Below are 18,218 nucleotides of genomic sequence, written 5' to 3'. Positions count from 1 at the left end.
TGAAATGGTTATATCATATTTCTCAATGTGAGGAACATCTTATGGGAAGTGGGTCACTTCCCATTCAATTCAATTTTTCTTACCTCTAATTCTACCATAACGTCATGTCGTGGCTATACCCGGACATAAGAAAAAGTCGAGAACTCGATTTTATGAAGATGTTCATGAAGATACTGATAAACGAAAACATATAGATTTTAACGACCCATCAGAATTCAGATTTATCACCTGATGGCCTCAACATTCCTCGCTTCTTAAGAGTGAAGACTATCCTTGGACCAACATGAGTTCTTAAAAACCCATGCCCAAGATTTAGATTAGAATTTGGAATCCAGATTTATCACCTGATGACCTCGGCATTCCTTACTTCTTAAGAGTAAAGACTATTCGTAGGCCAACATGAGTTCTTTCAGCATACGCTTAACCATAGAGTTCCTATGATTAAGTCACTGAGAAGAAAGGTGTACACTGTTGACTTTAGAGTCGTTCTTGTTTAGATGTGGTCTCGGTTCATTCATGTATTTCTCTTTTACTCGAGTGTCACACTAAATTATTATAATATAAGAAGATAAGTGGCACATGCATTTGGCATAGAGGTCAGGCATTGATGGGGCACATGGGGTTTGGGAGGAATGCCGCACAAAAGATTAGGCAATTGGCCTACCAGACAAGACAAAGGGTAGCAGACATGTTTGAAAGCTGCCTTGTTTCACCCACAGCTCTATGCATTTGCCTTCTACTTACCTAATCACCTATTTCATTTATGGCATCGCCTCTTTCCGTTTGATTCGATCTCAAAGTCATTTTTCTTATTTTTCGAGCGTTGAAGATGTACGTCTTAGTCAGTTGAGTTAGGTTTAAGTCGATTAAATTTTAGAGTTTAAAAATATTTTGAATTATATAAGTTATCATTTTAGTGTTTTTAATTAAAGAATCGATGGTTGATGTTATTTAATTAACAAAATTTAAATTAATTTGACGTTGTATTTTGACGAGACAGAGTTTGACGAATGTTTCAGTTTAAAAATGTTTAAAAATGTTAGCGTATGGTTTCTTTATTTAATTTCAATGGTGTTATTGAGTGCAAATTGAATGTGAAAAAGTTGCTACTTTAGGTAAAATTATTTTTTTTCGAAAGTAAAAATAATACCAAAATATAAAGTAAAAAAGGAGACATAAACTTCAACGACCAAATTATAAACCTATCTCGATTTCAAAATTTTTATTAATTTTTTATTTGATAAGAAAAATTAGTCTTTCTCGTGATAATTTTAATGATAATCGACAGAACGCAGCTAAATATATACCATGGTTCCTCTTTAACGTACTCTTCCTTTCCATCTCCCTCTTTGCTTCCTTTTTTTAAGATAACCAAAATCGATTTTTGTATCATATATGGATAATCAAAATAGAAGAAAAAATGTGGGTAAAAAGTAAGAAAACGAAGAAAAAATGAAAAAAAAAACATATAAGAGGGGCGATCATTGCTTGTAACAACCAAAACCTACCAGTAGCAAATATTATCTGTTTTGGTCCGTTACGTATTGTCGTCAGCCTCAGTTTTAAAACGTATTTACTAGAGAGAGGTTTCGTCATCATCATAAGAAATGTTTCGTTCCCCCCTCTTCAATCGATGTGGGACCTCACATTGTCAAAAGACACCAAATGTAGAAGCAAGGACTCGAGCGAAGAGCAAGAGAAAACGAGAGGTACAAGGCAAAAAGGAGGGGAAACGAGAGAGAATTCGGTCACGAGTAGATAAAAAAAAGAAACAATAAATGTTTGTAAAAGATAAGATACATTTGAGTCAACATTTTTAGGTTAGACATCAAAATCTGGTCAATTTTGGCTGGTAAGTTCACAAATCAAACTGATAGACACAAGTACTCAACAAAAAATGGCAATGTTAGTGTGGTTGGCCAAATTGGTTGAGTCCAATTAGTTACGCCATTCTGTCAAAGTCACCCCAATCTCAGTTGGTAAGTTAACAAATCAAGCTTGATACATCAAAGTACTCCGACAAAAATAACGTTATTATCGTAGTTGAAGAAAGAAAGATCGTCTAAATAACTCGTAAGTTATTAAATCTTAAACTAGTGGTCACCATGACTTGAACCCATTTATTCGAAACATAACGATTCGTACAAGCTAAGCCTAGGAACGGGGATCCAATAGAAACAGGAGCTACAACACATTCATTGCAGGAAAAGCAAAACATAGTGTTGATATCCAAAACATGAACATATACATACGTTTACTGCTCTTTTTTTCACGAGTGGTTATCCAGATATGCCCTTGTAATAAGTATAGACATGAACTCACCTGGTTACACTATGATCAAAATGCCACTTGGATACCCAGAAGTGCCATCAACTGAGAGATGAACTGAGGATGGCCAGGCCAAGCTGCTCCAGTAACCAGATTTCCGTCTGTGAAGCATCGGTCTATTGGATCGGGTTCCAACCATGTTGCCCCAGACAATTCCACATTCAGTTTGACGGCTGGGTATGCAGTGCATTTCCTTCCCTATATATATAGAACCAAAAAACTATGAACTGTGGGAAATGAACAAACAAACGAAGAAACAATAATGGTGTAAAAATAGTATTAAAATCGTATTATCTCTTTATGTCTCAACAAGTCATACATAGAGTTAATAATATGTAGCTCGTAGACTACCTAGAAAGAATATTTATAATTAAGATGGCAATCCATCGAAAACACCAAACGATCGGTTAAAACAAGGTGATTACCAAAAAGAATTATTGATTCATCATTTTTAAATTCAAACAAGTTTCTGGGGTGTTATTGGTTCGTAACAGACTGTTGTTGTTCCATGATGGGGAGGTATGATTTCATTTCATTGTCATTTACGATCATGTCAAATACCTGAAGAACACCAGCAGCAGATAAGATCTGTTGCCCATGGCAGATAGAAGCAACTGGCTTCCTTGCTGCCATAAACTCCTTCACGATTGCAATAACACGTGCATTCAGGGCCAGATATTCTGGTGCTCTACCACCAGGGATTACAAGGGCATCATAGCTCGATGCGTCTAAGCCTTCAAAATCAGCAGTTAACGTAAAATTATGGCCCGGCTTCTCACTGTAAGTTTGATCACCTTCAAAATCATGGACAGCAGTTGGGCAGCTATCGCCAGCCTTTTTCTTGGGACAAACTGCATCAACATGGCAACCAAGAGCTTGAAGTGATTGAAATGGAACAGCTACCTCATAGTCCTCCATGTAATCCTGAAATTGAAAAATATAGAAAAGTAAGCTTGCTAATATTTTCCATGAGAAACCATGCCTTCAGTATTCTTCAAAAGATGATTAAAAGAAACAGGACAGCCGTTCAAGTTGTTGTAAAAAGAACCAGGAGATGACTTTAAAACAGACAACCCAGAAACTGGCTTTATTCCCTAAGAACTTGCTAATGGAAACAGCATGGAGCTGACACATAAAATTGCTCAATGTTCCAAATTAAATGGATATGATTACACATTGTTGGAAGGATAGAAAAATAGAGAAAAACAAAAACCCATAGCAGGGAGGATGCCATTTCAATCAAAGTACAACATCCTCTGTTATGAAATAAAAATGATAAGAGATTTCCTGCAAGTTCATAAACTACTCAGACTTGGATTCACTTGTGCAAATATGTAGTGAGTCCAATGGTAGCATTTGAGGTACAGGATTGAGAGTTGAAGAGTCCTGGGGAGAGAACTCCAGTCAAGGGTGTACCTGTCCAATGTCTGAAAGTTTATAAACTGGTTTTGAGGAACAAGGTATTCAATAAACCCTCATCAAAAGATGAATGATCGTGACCTTTCAGACCAACAAGTCACAATAAAGAAAGGGATGAGACAACTAAAGTATCAGAAAAAGAAAAATTGATTATAGTAGGAAGAAAGCCAATGATGTTTGGTTTAACACTGACAAGTATTCCATAGCATCTAACTTTCTGATGCCTTTTTTGACACAATCCTCAAACCTTCCATGGGCCACCATTATTAGTCTGAATTAAGGCTTCCAAAGTTACAAGGATGAAGAGAATTATTATTATTTTTTAATTATTTTTTATTTTGATCCAACCATCATAAGAAGGCATGAAAGTTGGTTTGGAGTGCTTGGAGACTCCTCATTCAAACCGAAACCTATTCTTTTAATCTATCACTTCCCTCAATAATGATGCCACATGTGATTTCTAAAGCTCCTATTTCACGGAGGGAAGCTTAAGGAAATTCAGAGAGGAACCACTTAGCCGAGTGAGAGATAGGAAGTTAAAAGTTTGTAGTTGTGAACTTGGGTAGGTTGGCCAAATGGCAGTGGACATGTAGAAAAAAGTAAAGGAACCTTCGGGGAATGGATTTAAACCCCATAATAGCCAATTGACCTATGATATTAAAATTCTGAGTTTCATAACAACAAAACATTGTACAGTCAAACAATTGTCTAGTGACTTGTGAGATAAAATTAGTCATGAACATAAGTTGACCAAATACTCGCAAGTATTGAAAAAACAAAAAACGAAGGATTGTTTGAAGCGTGAGAATTCTTCAACAGTTGTGATACACAATGCTAGGTATCAGAATGCACTTCGGAATTATTTTGTGTCTAGTGTCATCAGATTGCAAATAAGTAGAGCATTGCATTACAATAAATAACTGCATAGAACACTATATGGAAGTTTATTGTCAAATTTAAGCTTACCCCACAAAGGAATAGAATTCTTTTATCTGATCCAGTGATATTTCCTCCAAGTGCCTTGACAAAAAGTTGAATGAACTCAGGATGCCCCTCATACGTGGCAGCAGTGATGATGTTACCATCCACAACACATGCTGCCATACTTTCTGGCTCAATCCAAGAAGCACCAGCAGCAGTTAGTACAGGTCCCACAGCAGGGTATGCTGTACACTTCCGACCTCTAACCAACCCTGCAGCTGCCAAAATCAACTGTCCATGGCACACAGATGCAATTGGCTTCCTAGAATCCGAAAACTTTCTTACCAAACTCTGCACGGAGCTATTTATAGCAAGATATTCGGGCGCTCGTCCTCCCGGAAGCACCAACCCATCATATTTGTCAATATCGATTTCATCAAAAGTTGCATTCAATGTGAAATTGTGCCCACGAGATTCTGAATAAGTCTGTAACAAACACACAAGAAAATTCAAAGGACACTATTGGTACCTATTCTTTGACTTAAGCAATGATCTAATCCATGAACTTTAGTTTGTATCACTCGAGTCTCTAAACTTTCAAAATTGTAGCAATTTCAAGTTGATAACAATTTAGTCCTTGGGACTTTCAAATTTGTAAAAATTTAGCCTCAACTATCAAAAACCTCATCAAAATAAAGAGTCAAATTCTATTACATAACAATTCAGCATTCGTAGTTTACAAACAAATTCAATTCGTAATCAGTTTGTAGACTACATAGGTTATAAATTTCATTAATCTTAACAACATTTTTCATGATAAAACTAACCTATTACAAATTTGAAAGTACATAGACCAAATTATTAACTAATTTTGCAAAACTGAAAGTATGGGACCATATGCGTTTTTTACCAAATTCAAAATTAATCAAACAAAACATGAATTGGATATTGTAGGGTAGTGCAAGACATAGTAGGATACAGGAAAATGTTCAAAATACTAAGTTGAGTCATGAAAGGGAACAAGGAGAATAAGATACCTGATGACCTAACAAGTCATGAATAGCGGTCCGACAGATATCACCAGCCTTCTTCTCCGGACAAACAGCATCCACAGAAACTCCATATGCGATTAGCGCTTGAAATGGGACCATCGCCTGCAATCGAAATCAAGCGAAAGCATCTAAGTTCGTCTAGAAGTTCCATATGGATTCATTTTAAACAGTACGATTGAAAATAATGATCAGAGAAGAAGAAGAAGAAAAACAGACATTAGTATCAATCAGAAATTCCAAATCGAGAAAAGAAGAAGGAAGTGACCTCATAGTCTTCCATGAAATCGCCGCAGAGGAGGAGAACAGATTTGGATTTGGATTGAGCCATGTCCTACTCAACTTCAAACTCCGCTTTAGTGTTCTTCCCAAACAAACGGTGGGAAAATGAGATTAGCCTCATCTCGATGATCGGGTTTAGGATTAATATATATCGCTCGTCTGCGCCACCTCTTTTTCCTTTATTTATTTATAAAGAACAACGATCATCAATCACTAGATTATTATTATAATTATCATCATTATTAGCTTAAATTATACTTTATATTTATGAACTTAACGAGCGGAAAAAATCTCCATTATTATTTTAAAATCAATTTTAAAAAGTGACGAATATAAATAATTTTTTTCCCTAAATTAATAATAGAAAAAAACTCTTAAATTTTATATTATATCTATAAAAAAAATGCATATCCTTAATTTATTTAAAAGTTTAATTAATACACTTTAATTTTTTTAAAAAAAATTTAAAAATACCCATAAAAAATTAAACATAAATTTATGATGTCCCGAAGAGAACAAATTAGATGTGGAAACCTTCCACTAGCATGCATTTTAAAGCTTTGAGGAGAAGCTCGAGAGGGTAAACCCAAAGAGGACAATATCTACTAACGGTGGATTTGGGTCGTGGATCGTTACAAATGGTATCAAAGCCAGGTTTCGGACGATGTGCAAGCCCGAAAGGGAAAGCCCAAAGAGGACAATATCAGCTAACGGTGGATCTGAGTCATTACAAATGGTATCAGAGCCAGGTTCCGAACGATGTGCCAACCTTCTCGCTATTCCCCAAAAGGGGTAGACACGAGGTGGTGTGCCAGTAAGGATGCTGGCCCCAAAGTCGGGAAAGTCCAAAGAGGACAATATTGGCTAAGGGTGGATCTGGGTTATTACAAATGGTATCAGAGCCAGGTTCCGGACAATGTACCAACCTTCTCGCTATTCTCCGAAAGGGGTAGACACGAGGTGGTGTGCCAGTAAGGATCCTGGGCCCCGAAGTCGGAAAAGTCCAAAGAGGACAATATCGGCTAAGGGTGGATCTGGGTTATTACAAATGGTATCAGAGCCAGGTTCCGGACAATGTGCCAACTTTCTCGCTATTTCCCGAAGGGGGTAGACACGAGGTGGTGTGCCAGTAAGGATGCTAGGCCCCGAAGTCGGGAAAGTCCAAAGAGGACAATATCGCTAAGGGTGGATCTGGTCATTACAAAGGGTATCAGAGTCAAGTTTCGGACGATGTGTCAGCATTCTTGCTATTCCCCGAAGGGGGTAGACACGAGGTGGAGCATTCTCGCTATTCCCCGAAGGGAGGTAGACACGAGGTGGAGCATTCTCGCTATTCCCCGAAGGGAGGTAGACACGAGGTGGAGCATTCTCGCTATTCCCCGAAGGGAGGTAGACACGAGGTGGTGTGCCAGTAAGGACGTTGGGCCCCGAAGGGGTGGATTGTGATGTCTCACATTCTTTGGGGAGTAGAACAAATCTCGGTGTGGAAACCTTCCCTAGCAAACGCGTTTTAAAGTCTTGATGGGAAGCCCAAAAAGAACAATATCTGCTAACGGTGGATCTGGGTTGTTACATGATCATAACAATCATAATGATCAAATGGGGTGGATCTGGGTTGTTACATGATCATAACAATCATAATGATCAAATGGGAGGTTTTGAAAACATTGAGGCCAAATTAAATTAAACTCAAACCAAAAGAGAATTTAATCTTGATCAAGTTAGAACCACGGAGGAAAAATCGGAATCTCTGCTGCAAACTTCATATCAAATTGTTCATTCCTTGAACTCTACTGATATTCAATTACAAAAAATGGATCAAACATCAAGGAAACTAGAAGATCACATAGGCATTGCGCTTAAGCACTCAGAAACAGTTTATGAACAATCCAAGAAGAAGTTGAAACTGAGAAGAAGTTTGGAGGAAGGGATGGAAATGCTTCAGGATTCCTACAGCAACCTCGGGCGAGAGATGGATGGTTTTTACGAGATGAAGCCATCAAGATCGAAAAGAAGATATCAAAAGTGGTAAATGCCAATGTCTTTGAAGATGAAATACCTGGAGAGCACATCTGATGATATTGGGAATATGGCAGGGCTTTCATTCAAGATGCTCAATCCACAGCTCTCAATGATCTTAATTCTTTGAGCAAAGTTCAATCAGAAGCACTAGAGGAAAGCTGCAACAGTTAGATGAATATAGCCACAAATTGCTTTTATGATGTAATATCAAATACAAATTTTAAAATTCAAAGAAAACACAATCCATCCAGAAGCAGAGCATCTCAGATTACAAACCAAGATTAGATTATGAAATCAGAATTACAATCAATTAATCAATCAATCAGGGAATCCAAATCGGATCCCTAGGGCTAAAAACCGAGCGTTCCAAATGAGCATCCAGCAATCCAATCGCAGCAGAGTTAGAATTAACGCACCTCGGCGTCTTATACTGATTCATCGATCCCCCTTGCGCGATGATCAAATCCATCAACGCATCGAACGTTCCAACCCTAACGAGACGGATCTCCAGCGGCCCGATCGACTTGTCCTTGGCTCTGCACCTTCGATACACGTAATCCAGGTGTTCTTCGACGGCAATGCAGCAATCCTGAAGCACGACGGAGAAATCGAGGGCGGCGGCGGCGGTGGAGTTGAGATTTGGAGAGTGGAGGCGAATCTCCCAGTACAAGACGTAGTGGCCAGGGACGGAGGAGGTATCGGCGAAGCTGGTGTATTCGACGAGAAGAGCGTTGTAGGGCTCGAGAAGCTTCTTGGCTATGGCGATGCTTTTGTGGAGGTCTTGCTCGTTGGTCTTGTCGCTGTCGATGCTGAGAACGACGTTCCTTCTGCAGATGAATCGGAAGTGTGGTGCTCTGTTGTGGAACCCTCTCGCCTGGACTACGTCGCCGATCCGGTAACGGTTCAACCCTGATCACAAATGAATACCAATACCATATTTCCAAATATATATAAAACTTTTATTACGTAATAATTTTCTAAACTTTTTATTTCACTTTTTTTAAATTCATAAATATATTATATAAAAAAAATTAAAATATTACAAACATTTTTTTATTATTATTTTAAAAAATTGAAGTAATTCGACCTTAAAATTTAAAGATTTATTAAATATTTTTATTTAACAATCCAATTATTATGAATAAAGTATTAAAAACTTTTTAAATGGGAGAGGAATAAAAAGTCTTAATTTTATTTTTTTTTATAGCTAAATTAATAAAAATACTCTTAAATTTTATTTATTTATTTTTTTTTTTAAATCGTAACAATAAAATGGTTTTTGTCTATATATTTTAAAATTTAAACTTTTTTTTTTAATAAGAGGTGATTTTAATGTCACTTTTAAAATTTCATGAGTATTTTTTAAGCATATGAGTGACGGAAAATATATGTTTGGAACATTATTAAAAATTTAAAAATAGTTTTAAAATAAAAAAAGTTTTTTTTAAGTTTTATAATTTTGAATATTCATATTAAAAAAAAATGCTAAATTAAACCTAAAGCGATTAAAATGAAAATTTTTAAATATTTATATATAAAGTTTGAGAATATCCAGGAATATTATTCTTACCGGAGAAGGTTGTGACGACGAGTTCATAAAAGCAACCGATCTTGACATGAACCAAGCCGACGAGCTTGCACGGCGGCACTTCCTCGTCCTGACCGTAAGCCTCCGTCCACACCTCACCGTTTTCTCCCAACGGCAACAACTCAAAGTAACACATGTTCGGCAACAACGTAAACGTCACCTCTCCCGGCTTCGACAATGGCTTCAAGTTTATCCCAAAATAGCACTCCGATGAAGCATACATCGTGCACACCAACGGCAGCTTCCCGCCGCTGTAATACTCCAGCGCCGCCACGTACTGCGCCATCGACCCTGTCACCACTGCCTCGATGTACTTCGCTCTTGGCCAAAGTTGGCATAGAATCCCCTTCCATGACTCTCGCCTAGGATTCATAATTTTGTGTTATGAGCTGATGTGAATATAATTTTGAACATATTCAACTCGGAGTCTTACCTGCAAATGTCGTCGATCTGGTCAGCTAGGGTTGGGTTAGGTGACGAGAGTAATGTCGTCATGGCAGAGCGGCAACTGGGGTCGGTAATGATTGGGTTGAGCTGGCCAGAGCGGATGTCGTTGCATAAGAGAAGCCAGTTGCATTCGAGGAAGGAGATGGCACGGAGGAAGGCGGAGGCAAAGACAGCGCCGAGGCGAAGGACGTGGCGGCGGTGGACGAGGGCGGCGAGAAGCTGGCAGTACATGCTTTGGCTGGAGTCATTGCAGAGGATGGTTTGGTCAGGGCTAGTGAAGTCATTGAAAGGGTCGTCCCGGGCTCGACATTTGAAGTGCTTGCTCTTGTAGTAGCTCGTCAGAACCGTGCGAGCTGGTAGGCCACAGGGTGTGGCGGTTTCTTGCTTCACAAAGTACAAAAACATGGCCTTCCCTTTGTCCAAATCAGGGATGTACCTGCATTATTTTACATTTTGCACGTTAACTTGAGCATAACTTAGTGAAGGTTCGATCTCCCGTCTTACAATCAAATGTTAGCTCTGCATATCAATCAAATGTTCGATCTCCCAAATTGGTTGGAGAGGGGAAAGAAGCATTCCTTGTAAGAGTGTGGAAACTGTTAAACGTAGAAGGGTATATCTATACATAGTAGAGGAATCTTCTAGAGCTACTGTCTTCCGATTTCCTGGTTTGTTACCATGGATCAAGGCTCACGCATGTAATCTTCATTGTACACATCTCCTATATATATGTGACCCATAAAAGTCACAGCGTCAAACCTCTCCCTAATAGACATATTTTAAAAACCTTAAGAGGAAACCTGAAAGGGAAAGTCCAAAGAGAACAATATCTAGCGGTGGACTTGGGCTATTATACTTTTGTTCCTCATTGTATGGGGTATCAACAACCGAGACACACACTGATGTTACTTGAAAGGACGTTTTCAATATTTTCCATACGTAATTCTTTACATAGATGTTGGGGCAAACAAACACTAAAATAGAACAACAGTCGTCTCGGCCTGGTCACTATGACCCTCTTTGTGGGGGAGTCGCTTCTTCTCTCGAAGAATCGAAAATGATCGATATTTCATGAAACAAATGAAAGGAAAACGAAAGATGAAATATAAATCATGGATCAACTAAGTCAAGTTCAACCAATAAAAGTATTTTTAAACATAGTCTTGAATAGGAAAAGATGTCGTACTGGTTCATTATAGGCATGATGAGATTATAAAGAAACGTGCGACGGTCGAGATCTTCTTCGGTTGATGGCATCATCTTAGGCTTACCATTAGAAGTCCCCGAGCTGAAAAGAACAAACTCGAAACGTTAGAACGTTAAAATTACGTGAATGAACCAAACAAAGAAAGGAACAAAACCTGCATAACAGCTCAGTTATTTTATGGCCACTAATAAGAGAGGAGTCTTCGCCATTTGCAATTCTCTGAATGTAAGGAAAAATGCGACTAAAAGTGACAACAGGAACACAACGTTTAAATTCTGCAACGATGTCGTTTGAAGAACAACATTTTTCGTTAATTTTAATGTAGTTTTTCAAATATTCTGTGTCGCCATTTTGCTTTAAGATGTCTTTAAGGATGTTTTGTTGAACTTCATCGGCATGTTTTGTCAGTCTCTCAATCTCCTTCAACGCCTCCTCTCCCTTGTACTCTAGCTTCTTTCCATTCATGGCGGTTTTTGATAGTCTGTTTGGTTGCTGAGAAAATGAGGGAAAGTTTTGTGGGAGGGAACAGAAAGTTCAGTGCTTTTGATGTTGTGAGAAACCCCAATTGGGCATTTTATATATAGGGTTTGTTTAGTTTGAAATCTTAGACGATGAAGAATCCGACCCCACTTACTCGTTTTCATTTCCTTGTCTCGACCTTCTGCAAAAAGTCAGAGGCAACAGACTCAAATCCTGAACCTGGGTCGTTACAAGTAATACAAGACTTTTTGACATACAAACCTCCTACCCGGTTTCAAAACCCAATTACCATTCCACTTTCAAATCTTTCCAACCAAACCAGCTCTAAGATTCTTTTTTAGTTCAATAACTGCAAAATGAGAGATTGAATCATGACAGTAATTGGTATGTTATTCACTCAACTAAATTTGGATTACACTAATTGTGAGGTCCCACGTCAGTTGGAGAGGACAACAAAGCATTCCTTATAAGAGTGTGGAAACTTCTCCCTAACAGACACGTTTTAAGATTGTGAGACGGACGACGATACGTAACGAGTCAAAGCGGACAATATTTACTAGTGATGGGTTTGGACTATTACAAATGGTATCGGAGCCAAACACCCGATGGTGTGCCAGTGAGGATGCTGGTCCTCAAAGGGGGTGCATTGTGAGATCCCAACTTGGTTGGAGAGCAGAATGAAACATTTCTTATAAGGGTGTGGAAACCTCTCCCTAATAGATGAGTTTTAAAATCGTGCGGTTGACGTCAATACGTAATAGACCAAAGCGGACAATATCCGCTAGCAACCTCTCCATGTTATAGTTAGCTAGAAGGACATAATTGTACAACAAGGTAAACAAGCTAAGGTGTCATTTTCAAGGAAGAGCATCCCAATGTAGCCTTAAAGTTATATATATATTCGTTAATAGAGAACCATTTTTTAGACATTAATCCAGACATGTCTTGTCCTCTCTTTTATGGAGAGCTGGATTTGATCAAAGTTACCTCTTTTTTCTAATGAAAAAGGGAAGGAATATGAGCTCAACCATCCATTAACATCCCCAAGATGCTTAATGCCCATTATCAGCAGCTAATGGAAGAAAGCTCCTACGTGGAGACCAACAATCGCCATAAATCTTAGCATCTTTTAAGAAACATAGTTTAGCATTTACTAAGATTTTTGTGCTTGTGTGTATGATCTTTCTTGGTTTTGGCTGGCAGCTATGAGATGCATATCTTGGTTGATTGGAAGTTATGTTCTTCCTTTTCTGAGTAAGATGTTATGGTGGTGAATATTTTTTTGAAACTATTCCTTATTCCTTTCAATTATTTCCGCGTATTTGAGTTACGAGTTAGGTTCATCTAATTTGAAGTTACAAAGTTGAGTCGGATTCGATTTCAATCTTATAATCCATGTGAATTAGAGCTATATGTTAACTGAAGCGCATGTTTTTCTTCACTTGATTCAATCTCTACCAGTTACGTCACGTGAATTCAAGTCTAAAAAGGTAAAAATCAACTTATCGAAGATTACCCACTTTGAATTTACGGGCAACAGACTTGATATCTTAGTTGCACGAACTCATCCACGAGGCGTAAACTTATGGTTTCAAAGAATTCATTTTTCAAGAAACTTTGTCACTAAAGTGAGCATAGTTCAATCGTAATTGATATACTATTTTCTTTGAGGTCAGTGATTCACCCATTGCGAAAAATTCTCCACGGCTGCCTCCCGTAAGTGTTTTGATTGGACAAGAGGTAGCTTTAGCTCGGGTTTTTTATGCACCAAGTAGGTTAAATATATTTGGTCTTGTCTTCCAATAGCTTCATGGAAGTCATTTTATCCTTGCTTTGTTAATTTCCAACCGTTCATATGTACTTTAGGACAATAATCCAAGATCTTAACCAAAAATGGTTTGGATTGTCCTACCCTTTTCTCTGAATTTGAGTACACCCATTATCGTTAGTAGTGTGGAATCAGGCTTTCTTTTATGATTCCAACCTCTGAGACAAACTTTCATGGAAATATCCTGCTACTTTTACCCATTAGAAAGCCATTGATATGATGGTCTAGGAACTATTGACAGATATTAGGAGTCTTATGAAATAAGTCCGTATAATTCAAAGATCTGTTTAAACTATTCTATTGTTCGTAGTTTTATTCAAGATAAAGAAACCGTATTCCATGATATTTGTCTTGAAGTTTCTTGGAGGATAGAAAAAGAATACAGGGAACGAAAAACGAACAACAATGTTATCAAATGAAGCATGAATGGTTAGAATTTGCAGTAAACCAATGAAGAACAAACAAGAATATATCTATCAAATGAGGTATAAAAAGCAATGAATGAATAAAAAGATTGTCAAACAAGGTAACGTTTTCAGGGTTTGTTAAATATATTCACTAAGAATTTCTTGCTAGAGATTTTCCTGAGAACAGAGATTCAAAACAAGAAAAGACAAACGAACAAAAACATTATCAAACCAACCATAGATTTTTACTATTCGTTAAACAATCTCAATATGAATACACATACGCTCTTATCTTTAGAACTTTCTTGGCATTTCTTCATGGTTAGGGCTACAACAACGTGGGAGCAATAGCAATAGGTGAGTTTAAATCCTTTGCAAAAGTAATGCAATTCAAGTGTAAGTGGGAAGCACCATAATAGCTTTACAAAGAATTAAAAAAAGGCAAGTATTGCATCAGAAACCATAAAGGAAAAAAAAACCCTTTTTGTGAAGAATAAGAAATGTACCAAACAATAGGTGTTCTAGGCAGCTTTTAGGGAGACCCTAATGAATGTGTAATTGGGGAGCCATTTGGGTGTGATTTCATTGCTTTGGGAAATACAAAAGAGCATTACCAATTGATACATATGGTGGGACATGCACTTTGTCTTCTCACACTGGATTGCTTTTTAGATTTCTATTCTAAGTATTGACTGTGCTAAATGCTTTCTATCCTCATAAAGCACTTCAATAAAGGCTCAAACAACTTGATTTGGTTAAACGCTCGTCACTAACTTAGCTATGTCGAAGGTGAACTTATAGTAGAGATTTATGGTAGTTAGTAAACCGACATTGATAGATGACTATCTGAGAGGAGGATTGTTGAAGTCCTGCATTGACTAAGTAAGAAGAAGACTATGAGTATATAACTAAGGGACACTGTTTTCATCGATATGAGACCTTATACAGCACGACACAAATTATACCATAATCTTGTCTCGTGTCTTCTGTATCACATAGATTGTAACGATTCTCCCTGAATCAAGCTATCGAGTGAATATGTTTGTAGTCTCTATACACAATTCTCATCAACACATTTAACAAAAAGTACCCTCTTTATTCTAAATTTTAAGTTCTTTTTTATTACCACGACTCATAATTTCATGGACAATTTCCTCTTGCCAAAAAATATTTGTCCTACCTCCAACTCAACATTTCTAGGGGCTTCCTTCCGACCACATACCCCTATAATGTATGTCTTTTGGCTACCTGATCGACTGTCAACTTTACATTTTCTTTTGCGATCTTGTGAAGTACTTTTTTCTTATGGTGTGTCATGCTTAACAATTAAAGTTCTTAACCTCAACCGTTCATCTTTCAAGGCAGAGGACGTTTCAAATGTTCGAAGCAAAGTGATGATTGAATGGTCATTTAGGAGAAATAGTTGGTGGGTCAAGACATACCTTTCTCCAATGAAAAAGTTTGTCCTCATCATCTCATTAACCGTCCCTGACTCATGTTATTTTGTTATTTTGAGATCATATGATCATATGTAGCATTCAAAATTTGCTTGTCAATCTGGTACCTCATGTTGTGCCTCAACACATTTTGAGGGCAAAAGAGGTTTCAGATTTACGAAGGAAAGTGATGAGAACGACACGTTTTTTAGCATAGGTTTGTCCCGATTAAGTCATAGAAGTAATTAGTACAGTTATCCCTCCTTTTTTTTCCCCCTTCTTGTGATCAACATATAATCATTATGCATTAATCACAAAATCTTTCAAGTTTATTCCAGAATACTGATTACTGCAGACTGATTCTATAAATAATAAACTAAACAATTGCTCGATGTAAAACCTAATCGAGAGTGAACTGAAGATACCTTGTCATGTGCGACCAATCGTTCCGAGCCACGTTCTGCTAACTCATCCATTCAACACAGCAAAGAACGAACATGGAACAAAATGCAACCCCAACTGTGAACTACTTAATCAACTTGACAGAGCTTTCTCAGTGTGATGGAAGTTCGCCTCCCCTGAGTGAGTTCCTGGCCTTCCCACATTTGAAACCCTGGCTTACGATTTATCTCATGCTTCCAGAGGTACCGAGCTTCACCCCACAATAAAACAACCGATCCTGGGTTTAGGTATATGGGCACTTTTGACATCGATACATCGACTTCTCCCTTGCTAGTAGGATTACGGGAAGTTTCATCAACTCGAGTAAAATGCATCACACATGGTGACTCGAGTGAGACAATGGCAATTCCATCTTCAAAGCGCATGAGGTCAACATGTGCACAGATCCCCTTTATGAAAAATATTAGAATGAAGTTGTAACAATGTCAGTGAATGAAATAAATACAGTGAATGAAGATAGCAATGTCAGATATAACTTTTCTTGAATATCATACCCTAAGATGTTTTAACCATGCCATTCACAAACCATTTTCATCAGATTAACAAAACATTTGGAAATCTACTCTATCATGAAAGAGGTTGAAGTGTGCAGAATTTGGACAAATCATATAAGTGAACTAGTAAAAACAGAATTCATAAAAGAGATATGAAATAACTTAATCAAGATACTACACTTTTGGCATAATACTGCTATTAAAAAAAAAAAAAAGGTGACCTCTCCCTCTCCTCTTCTCCTCTCGCTATTACTAATACGAGTAACTGTTTCTTTCAGTTGTTAAGAATACACCCGTCATCTTGACAGACCGAACATCACAATCTAGGCGGCTAAAACGTTGTTCTCTAAATTCTGTTTGCAGAAACTGTTTTGCAAACTGACTCTAAAAATTGCATTCTACTAAAACAAGGGGTGTTTTAAAAATTATCCTACCAAATAAGTTATATGGTTCTACATAAAAAAAAGGTATCCAAACAGCCTCTTGAAGCCCTTAAAGCTATGGGCCTACAGGTTCACTTCAAACAGATGTCTAATCTTCTTTTCTCTCTCCTTTTATGATACTTGTGAGTATTTGAGTCAGCTTGCACGTACCTCGACTATTTTCATGAAACAACCACCTGACTACATTTGGTTGTCAGGAAAATATTAAAACCTAAATCAATAACTACATTAGCTTGAACTCATTCCTTCTGAACTCTTTATAACATGGCTCTTATGAACTGCTAAGCCAACCAATCGTGGTTAATAAATGTCTAATCAATAGAATGGAAATGGGCATCTTCGCACCTCACCTGGTTGATACATGTTAGCTATCATTTGATCAAAGAGTGGTTCTCTCCACAAAATATCTGAAGGAAGAGGACAATCAATCTTAACTCCATTATGGCGGTCTACAATCAAAGGATCTGTCATGTGGTTACTTGAAAGCACTGCCTCATGAATGGAATCTGAAAGTTCAGCAGCCCATGTTGGAAGGTTTCCAAACCTCATGGCCTGAACAGATAATGTAACAGTAGATAAGGATATTATTAAATCTACATTTCAAGAACAAAATCCAGCAACAGCGCAGCATTATTAAGTTCTCCAAGAAGAGTTCATTTCTAGAAATAAAATCAATATAATAGATCACCAATAAAATTATCAAGATTAAAACTGTAGTTACCTGATTTTGAGAGGCTTCCATGAACCACCCTTCTGAAAGAACAACAATACAGAAATAGTCTCTAATCATGTGAGATTACCACAGAAATAGTTTCTTAAACATTCACAAACTTGTTCAAATATCTACAATCTCAAAAAGAAGGGTAAAAAAAACTCTTCTCAAAGATTTATAAATTAAACAAACAAAAAAAAAACTCCATCCTATTGTTCCTTCAGTTGAATCTTAAGTTCAGGGATCAAATTCGAAAACAGAACCTCTTGAAACAATATACGAAGAAGAATGATCAAAACATAGAGAAATTCAATTTTCTTCGATATTCTCTTTCAAAGCAACTTGAGATAAGAAATTGCAGGAAAGTAACAGATAGATTCGATACAACGAACCGTTTCGGATTGCAGAGAGTAGCGATGATTCTTGTTGGGGAGAGAGGAAGCTTCTGCACAGCCATAAACCTTTGATTTCCTTGGCTTGCTCCCATCTACGAATGTGGCCACCTTCATATGCTGAATCTCCTATTACAGTTTGATCTTCACAGTCTTCATCTTCAGAAGAATCGCCAAAAACTTGCTTCAGGATTTCCCGCTCATCATCCAGCTCTTCCCCCATTTCCCTCCAGTCGTCGCAACCTTTCATCCAGCACATTCCTTTTTTGGTTAAATTATAATTTCTTTGAGCAATTTTTTT

General features: G+C 37.5%; 3 protein-coding genes and 1 long non-coding RNA gene across 8 annotated transcripts in view; 1 reads left to right on the top strand and 3 right to left on the bottom strand.

The window, feature by feature from the left end:
* Positions 1–10,637, top strand: part of LOC111452221 — a 15,639-nt gene extending 5,002 nt beyond the window's left edge. Inside the window, exons 2-3 of the long non-coding RNA XR_002712112.1 lie at positions 4,276–4,282; positions 10,618–10,637. This is a non-coding gene — a long non-coding RNA (uncharacterized LOC111452221). The remainder of the gene's footprint in view (positions 1–4,275; positions 4,283–10,617) is intronic.
* Positions 2,079–6,176, bottom strand: LOC111452219 (protein DJ-1 homolog D). The gene is made up of 5 exons (XM_023092821.1): positions 5,986–6,176; positions 5,706–5,822; positions 4,714–5,154; positions 2,890–3,252; positions 2,079–2,526 (listed from the first exon to the last, which is right to left on the bottom strand). Exons 1-5 carry the CDS (start codon positions 6,046–6,048, stop codon positions 2,338–2,340), a joined length of 1,173 nt encoding a protein of 390 aa, XP_022948589.1. The 5' UTR covers positions 6,049–6,176; the 3' UTR covers positions 2,079–2,337.
* On the bottom strand, positions 8,189–16,102 carry LOC111452218 (putative indole-3-acetic acid-amido synthetase GH3.9). Of its 3 annotated transcripts, XM_023092819.1 has the most exons (6): positions 11,418–11,849; positions 11,243–11,344; positions 10,043–10,492; positions 9,592–9,971; positions 8,320–8,930; positions 8,189–8,287 (listed from the first exon to the last, which is right to left on the bottom strand). In XM_023092819.1, the coding sequence occupies exons 1-5, from the start codon at positions 11,726–11,728 to the stop codon at positions 8,344–8,346; spliced, it is 1,830 nt and encodes a 609-aa protein (XP_022948587.1). In that variant the 5' UTR covers positions 11,729–11,849; the 3' UTR covers positions 8,189–8,287; positions 8,320–8,343. The 3 variants fall into 3 exon arrangements, with proteins under 3 accessions (XP_022948587.1, XP_022948588.1, XP_022948585.1); XM_023092820.1 differs by lacking the exon at positions 11,418–11,849 and adding an exon at positions 15,840–16,102 and having other exon boundaries at positions 8,189–8,930; XM_023092817.1 differs by having other exon boundaries at positions 8,189–8,930.
* On the bottom strand, positions 11,138–18,218 carry LOC111452220. 3 transcript variants are annotated; one of them, XR_002712110.1, is made up of 5 exons: positions 17,918–18,217; positions 17,535–17,566; positions 17,159–17,365; positions 15,840–16,265; positions 11,138–11,344 (listed from the first exon to the last, which is right to left on the bottom strand). XR_002712110.1 is itself a non-coding variant. In XM_023092822.1 (4 exons), the coding sequence occupies exons 1-4, from the start codon at positions 18,174–18,176 to the stop codon at positions 15,945–15,947; spliced, it is 819 nt and encodes a 272-aa protein (XP_022948590.1). In that variant the 5' UTR covers positions 18,177–18,218; the 3' UTR covers positions 14,040–15,944. The 3 variants fall into 3 exon arrangements, 1 of the variants encoding a protein (XP_022948590.1); XR_002712111.1 differs by lacking the exon at positions 11,138–11,344 and adding an exon at positions 11,907–11,924 and having other exon boundaries at positions 17,918–18,218; XM_023092822.1 differs by lacking the exon at positions 11,138–11,344 and having other exon boundaries at positions 14,040–16,265; positions 17,918–18,218.

This window comes from Cucurbita moschata, unplaced genomic scaffold (assembly GCF_002738365.1).
Source record: "Cucurbita moschata cultivar Rifu unplaced genomic scaffold, Cmos_1.0 Cmo_Scf00014, whole genome shotgun sequence".
NCBI classification, from domain to species: domain Eukaryota; kingdom Viridiplantae; phylum Streptophyta; class Magnoliopsida; order Cucurbitales; family Cucurbitaceae; genus Cucurbita; species Cucurbita moschata.
The sequence above is the reverse complement of the archived record's forward strand: the minus strand, read 5'-3'. Positions and strand labels throughout refer to the sequence as shown.

What these genes read in the sequence shown, in the direction of transcription:
- LOC111452218 (XM_023092817.1), bottom strand. Translation starts at nt 11,728, where the DNA reads ATGAATGGAAAGAAGCTAGAGTACAAGGGAGAGGAGGCGTTGAAGGAG. An exon ending in ATAACTGAGCTGTTATGCAG is followed by an intron (nt 11,345 to 11,417) that starts GTTTTGTTCCTT and finishes TGTTCTTTTCAG; the next exon opens with CTCGGGGACTTCTAATGGTA. An exon ending in CGTCGTCACAACCTTCTCCG is followed by an intron (nt 8,931 to 9,591) that starts GTAAGAATAATA and finishes ATTTGTGATCAG; the next exon opens with GGTTGAACCGTTACCGGATC.
- LOC111452220 (XM_023092822.1), bottom strand. Translation starts at nt 18,176, where the DNA reads ATGTGCTGGATGAAAGGTTGCGACGACTGGAGGGAAATGGGGGAAGAG. An exon ending in ACTCTCTGCAATCCGAAACG is followed by an intron (nt 17,567 to 17,917) that starts GTTCGTTGTATC and finishes TTGTTCTTTCAG; the next exon opens with AAGGGTGGTTCATGGAAGCC. An exon ending in TGGAAGCCTCTCAAAATCAG is followed by an intron (nt 17,366 to 17,534) that starts GTAACTACAGTT and finishes TTATCTGTTCAG; the next exon opens with GCCATGAGGTTTGGAAACCT.
- LOC111452219 (XM_023092821.1), bottom strand. Translation starts at nt 6,048, where the DNA reads ATGGCTCAATCCAAATCCAAATCTGTTCTCCTCCTCTGCGGCGATTTC. An exon ending in ATTTCATGGAAGACTATGAG is followed by an intron (nt 5,823 to 5,985) that starts GTCACTTCCTTC and finishes TTTCGATTGCAG; the next exon opens with GCGATGGTCCCATTTCAAGC. An exon ending in GAATTCTATTCCTTTGTGGG is followed by an intron (nt 3,253 to 4,713) that starts GTAAGCTTAAAT and finishes TTTCAATTTCAG; the next exon opens with GATTACATGGAGGACTATGA.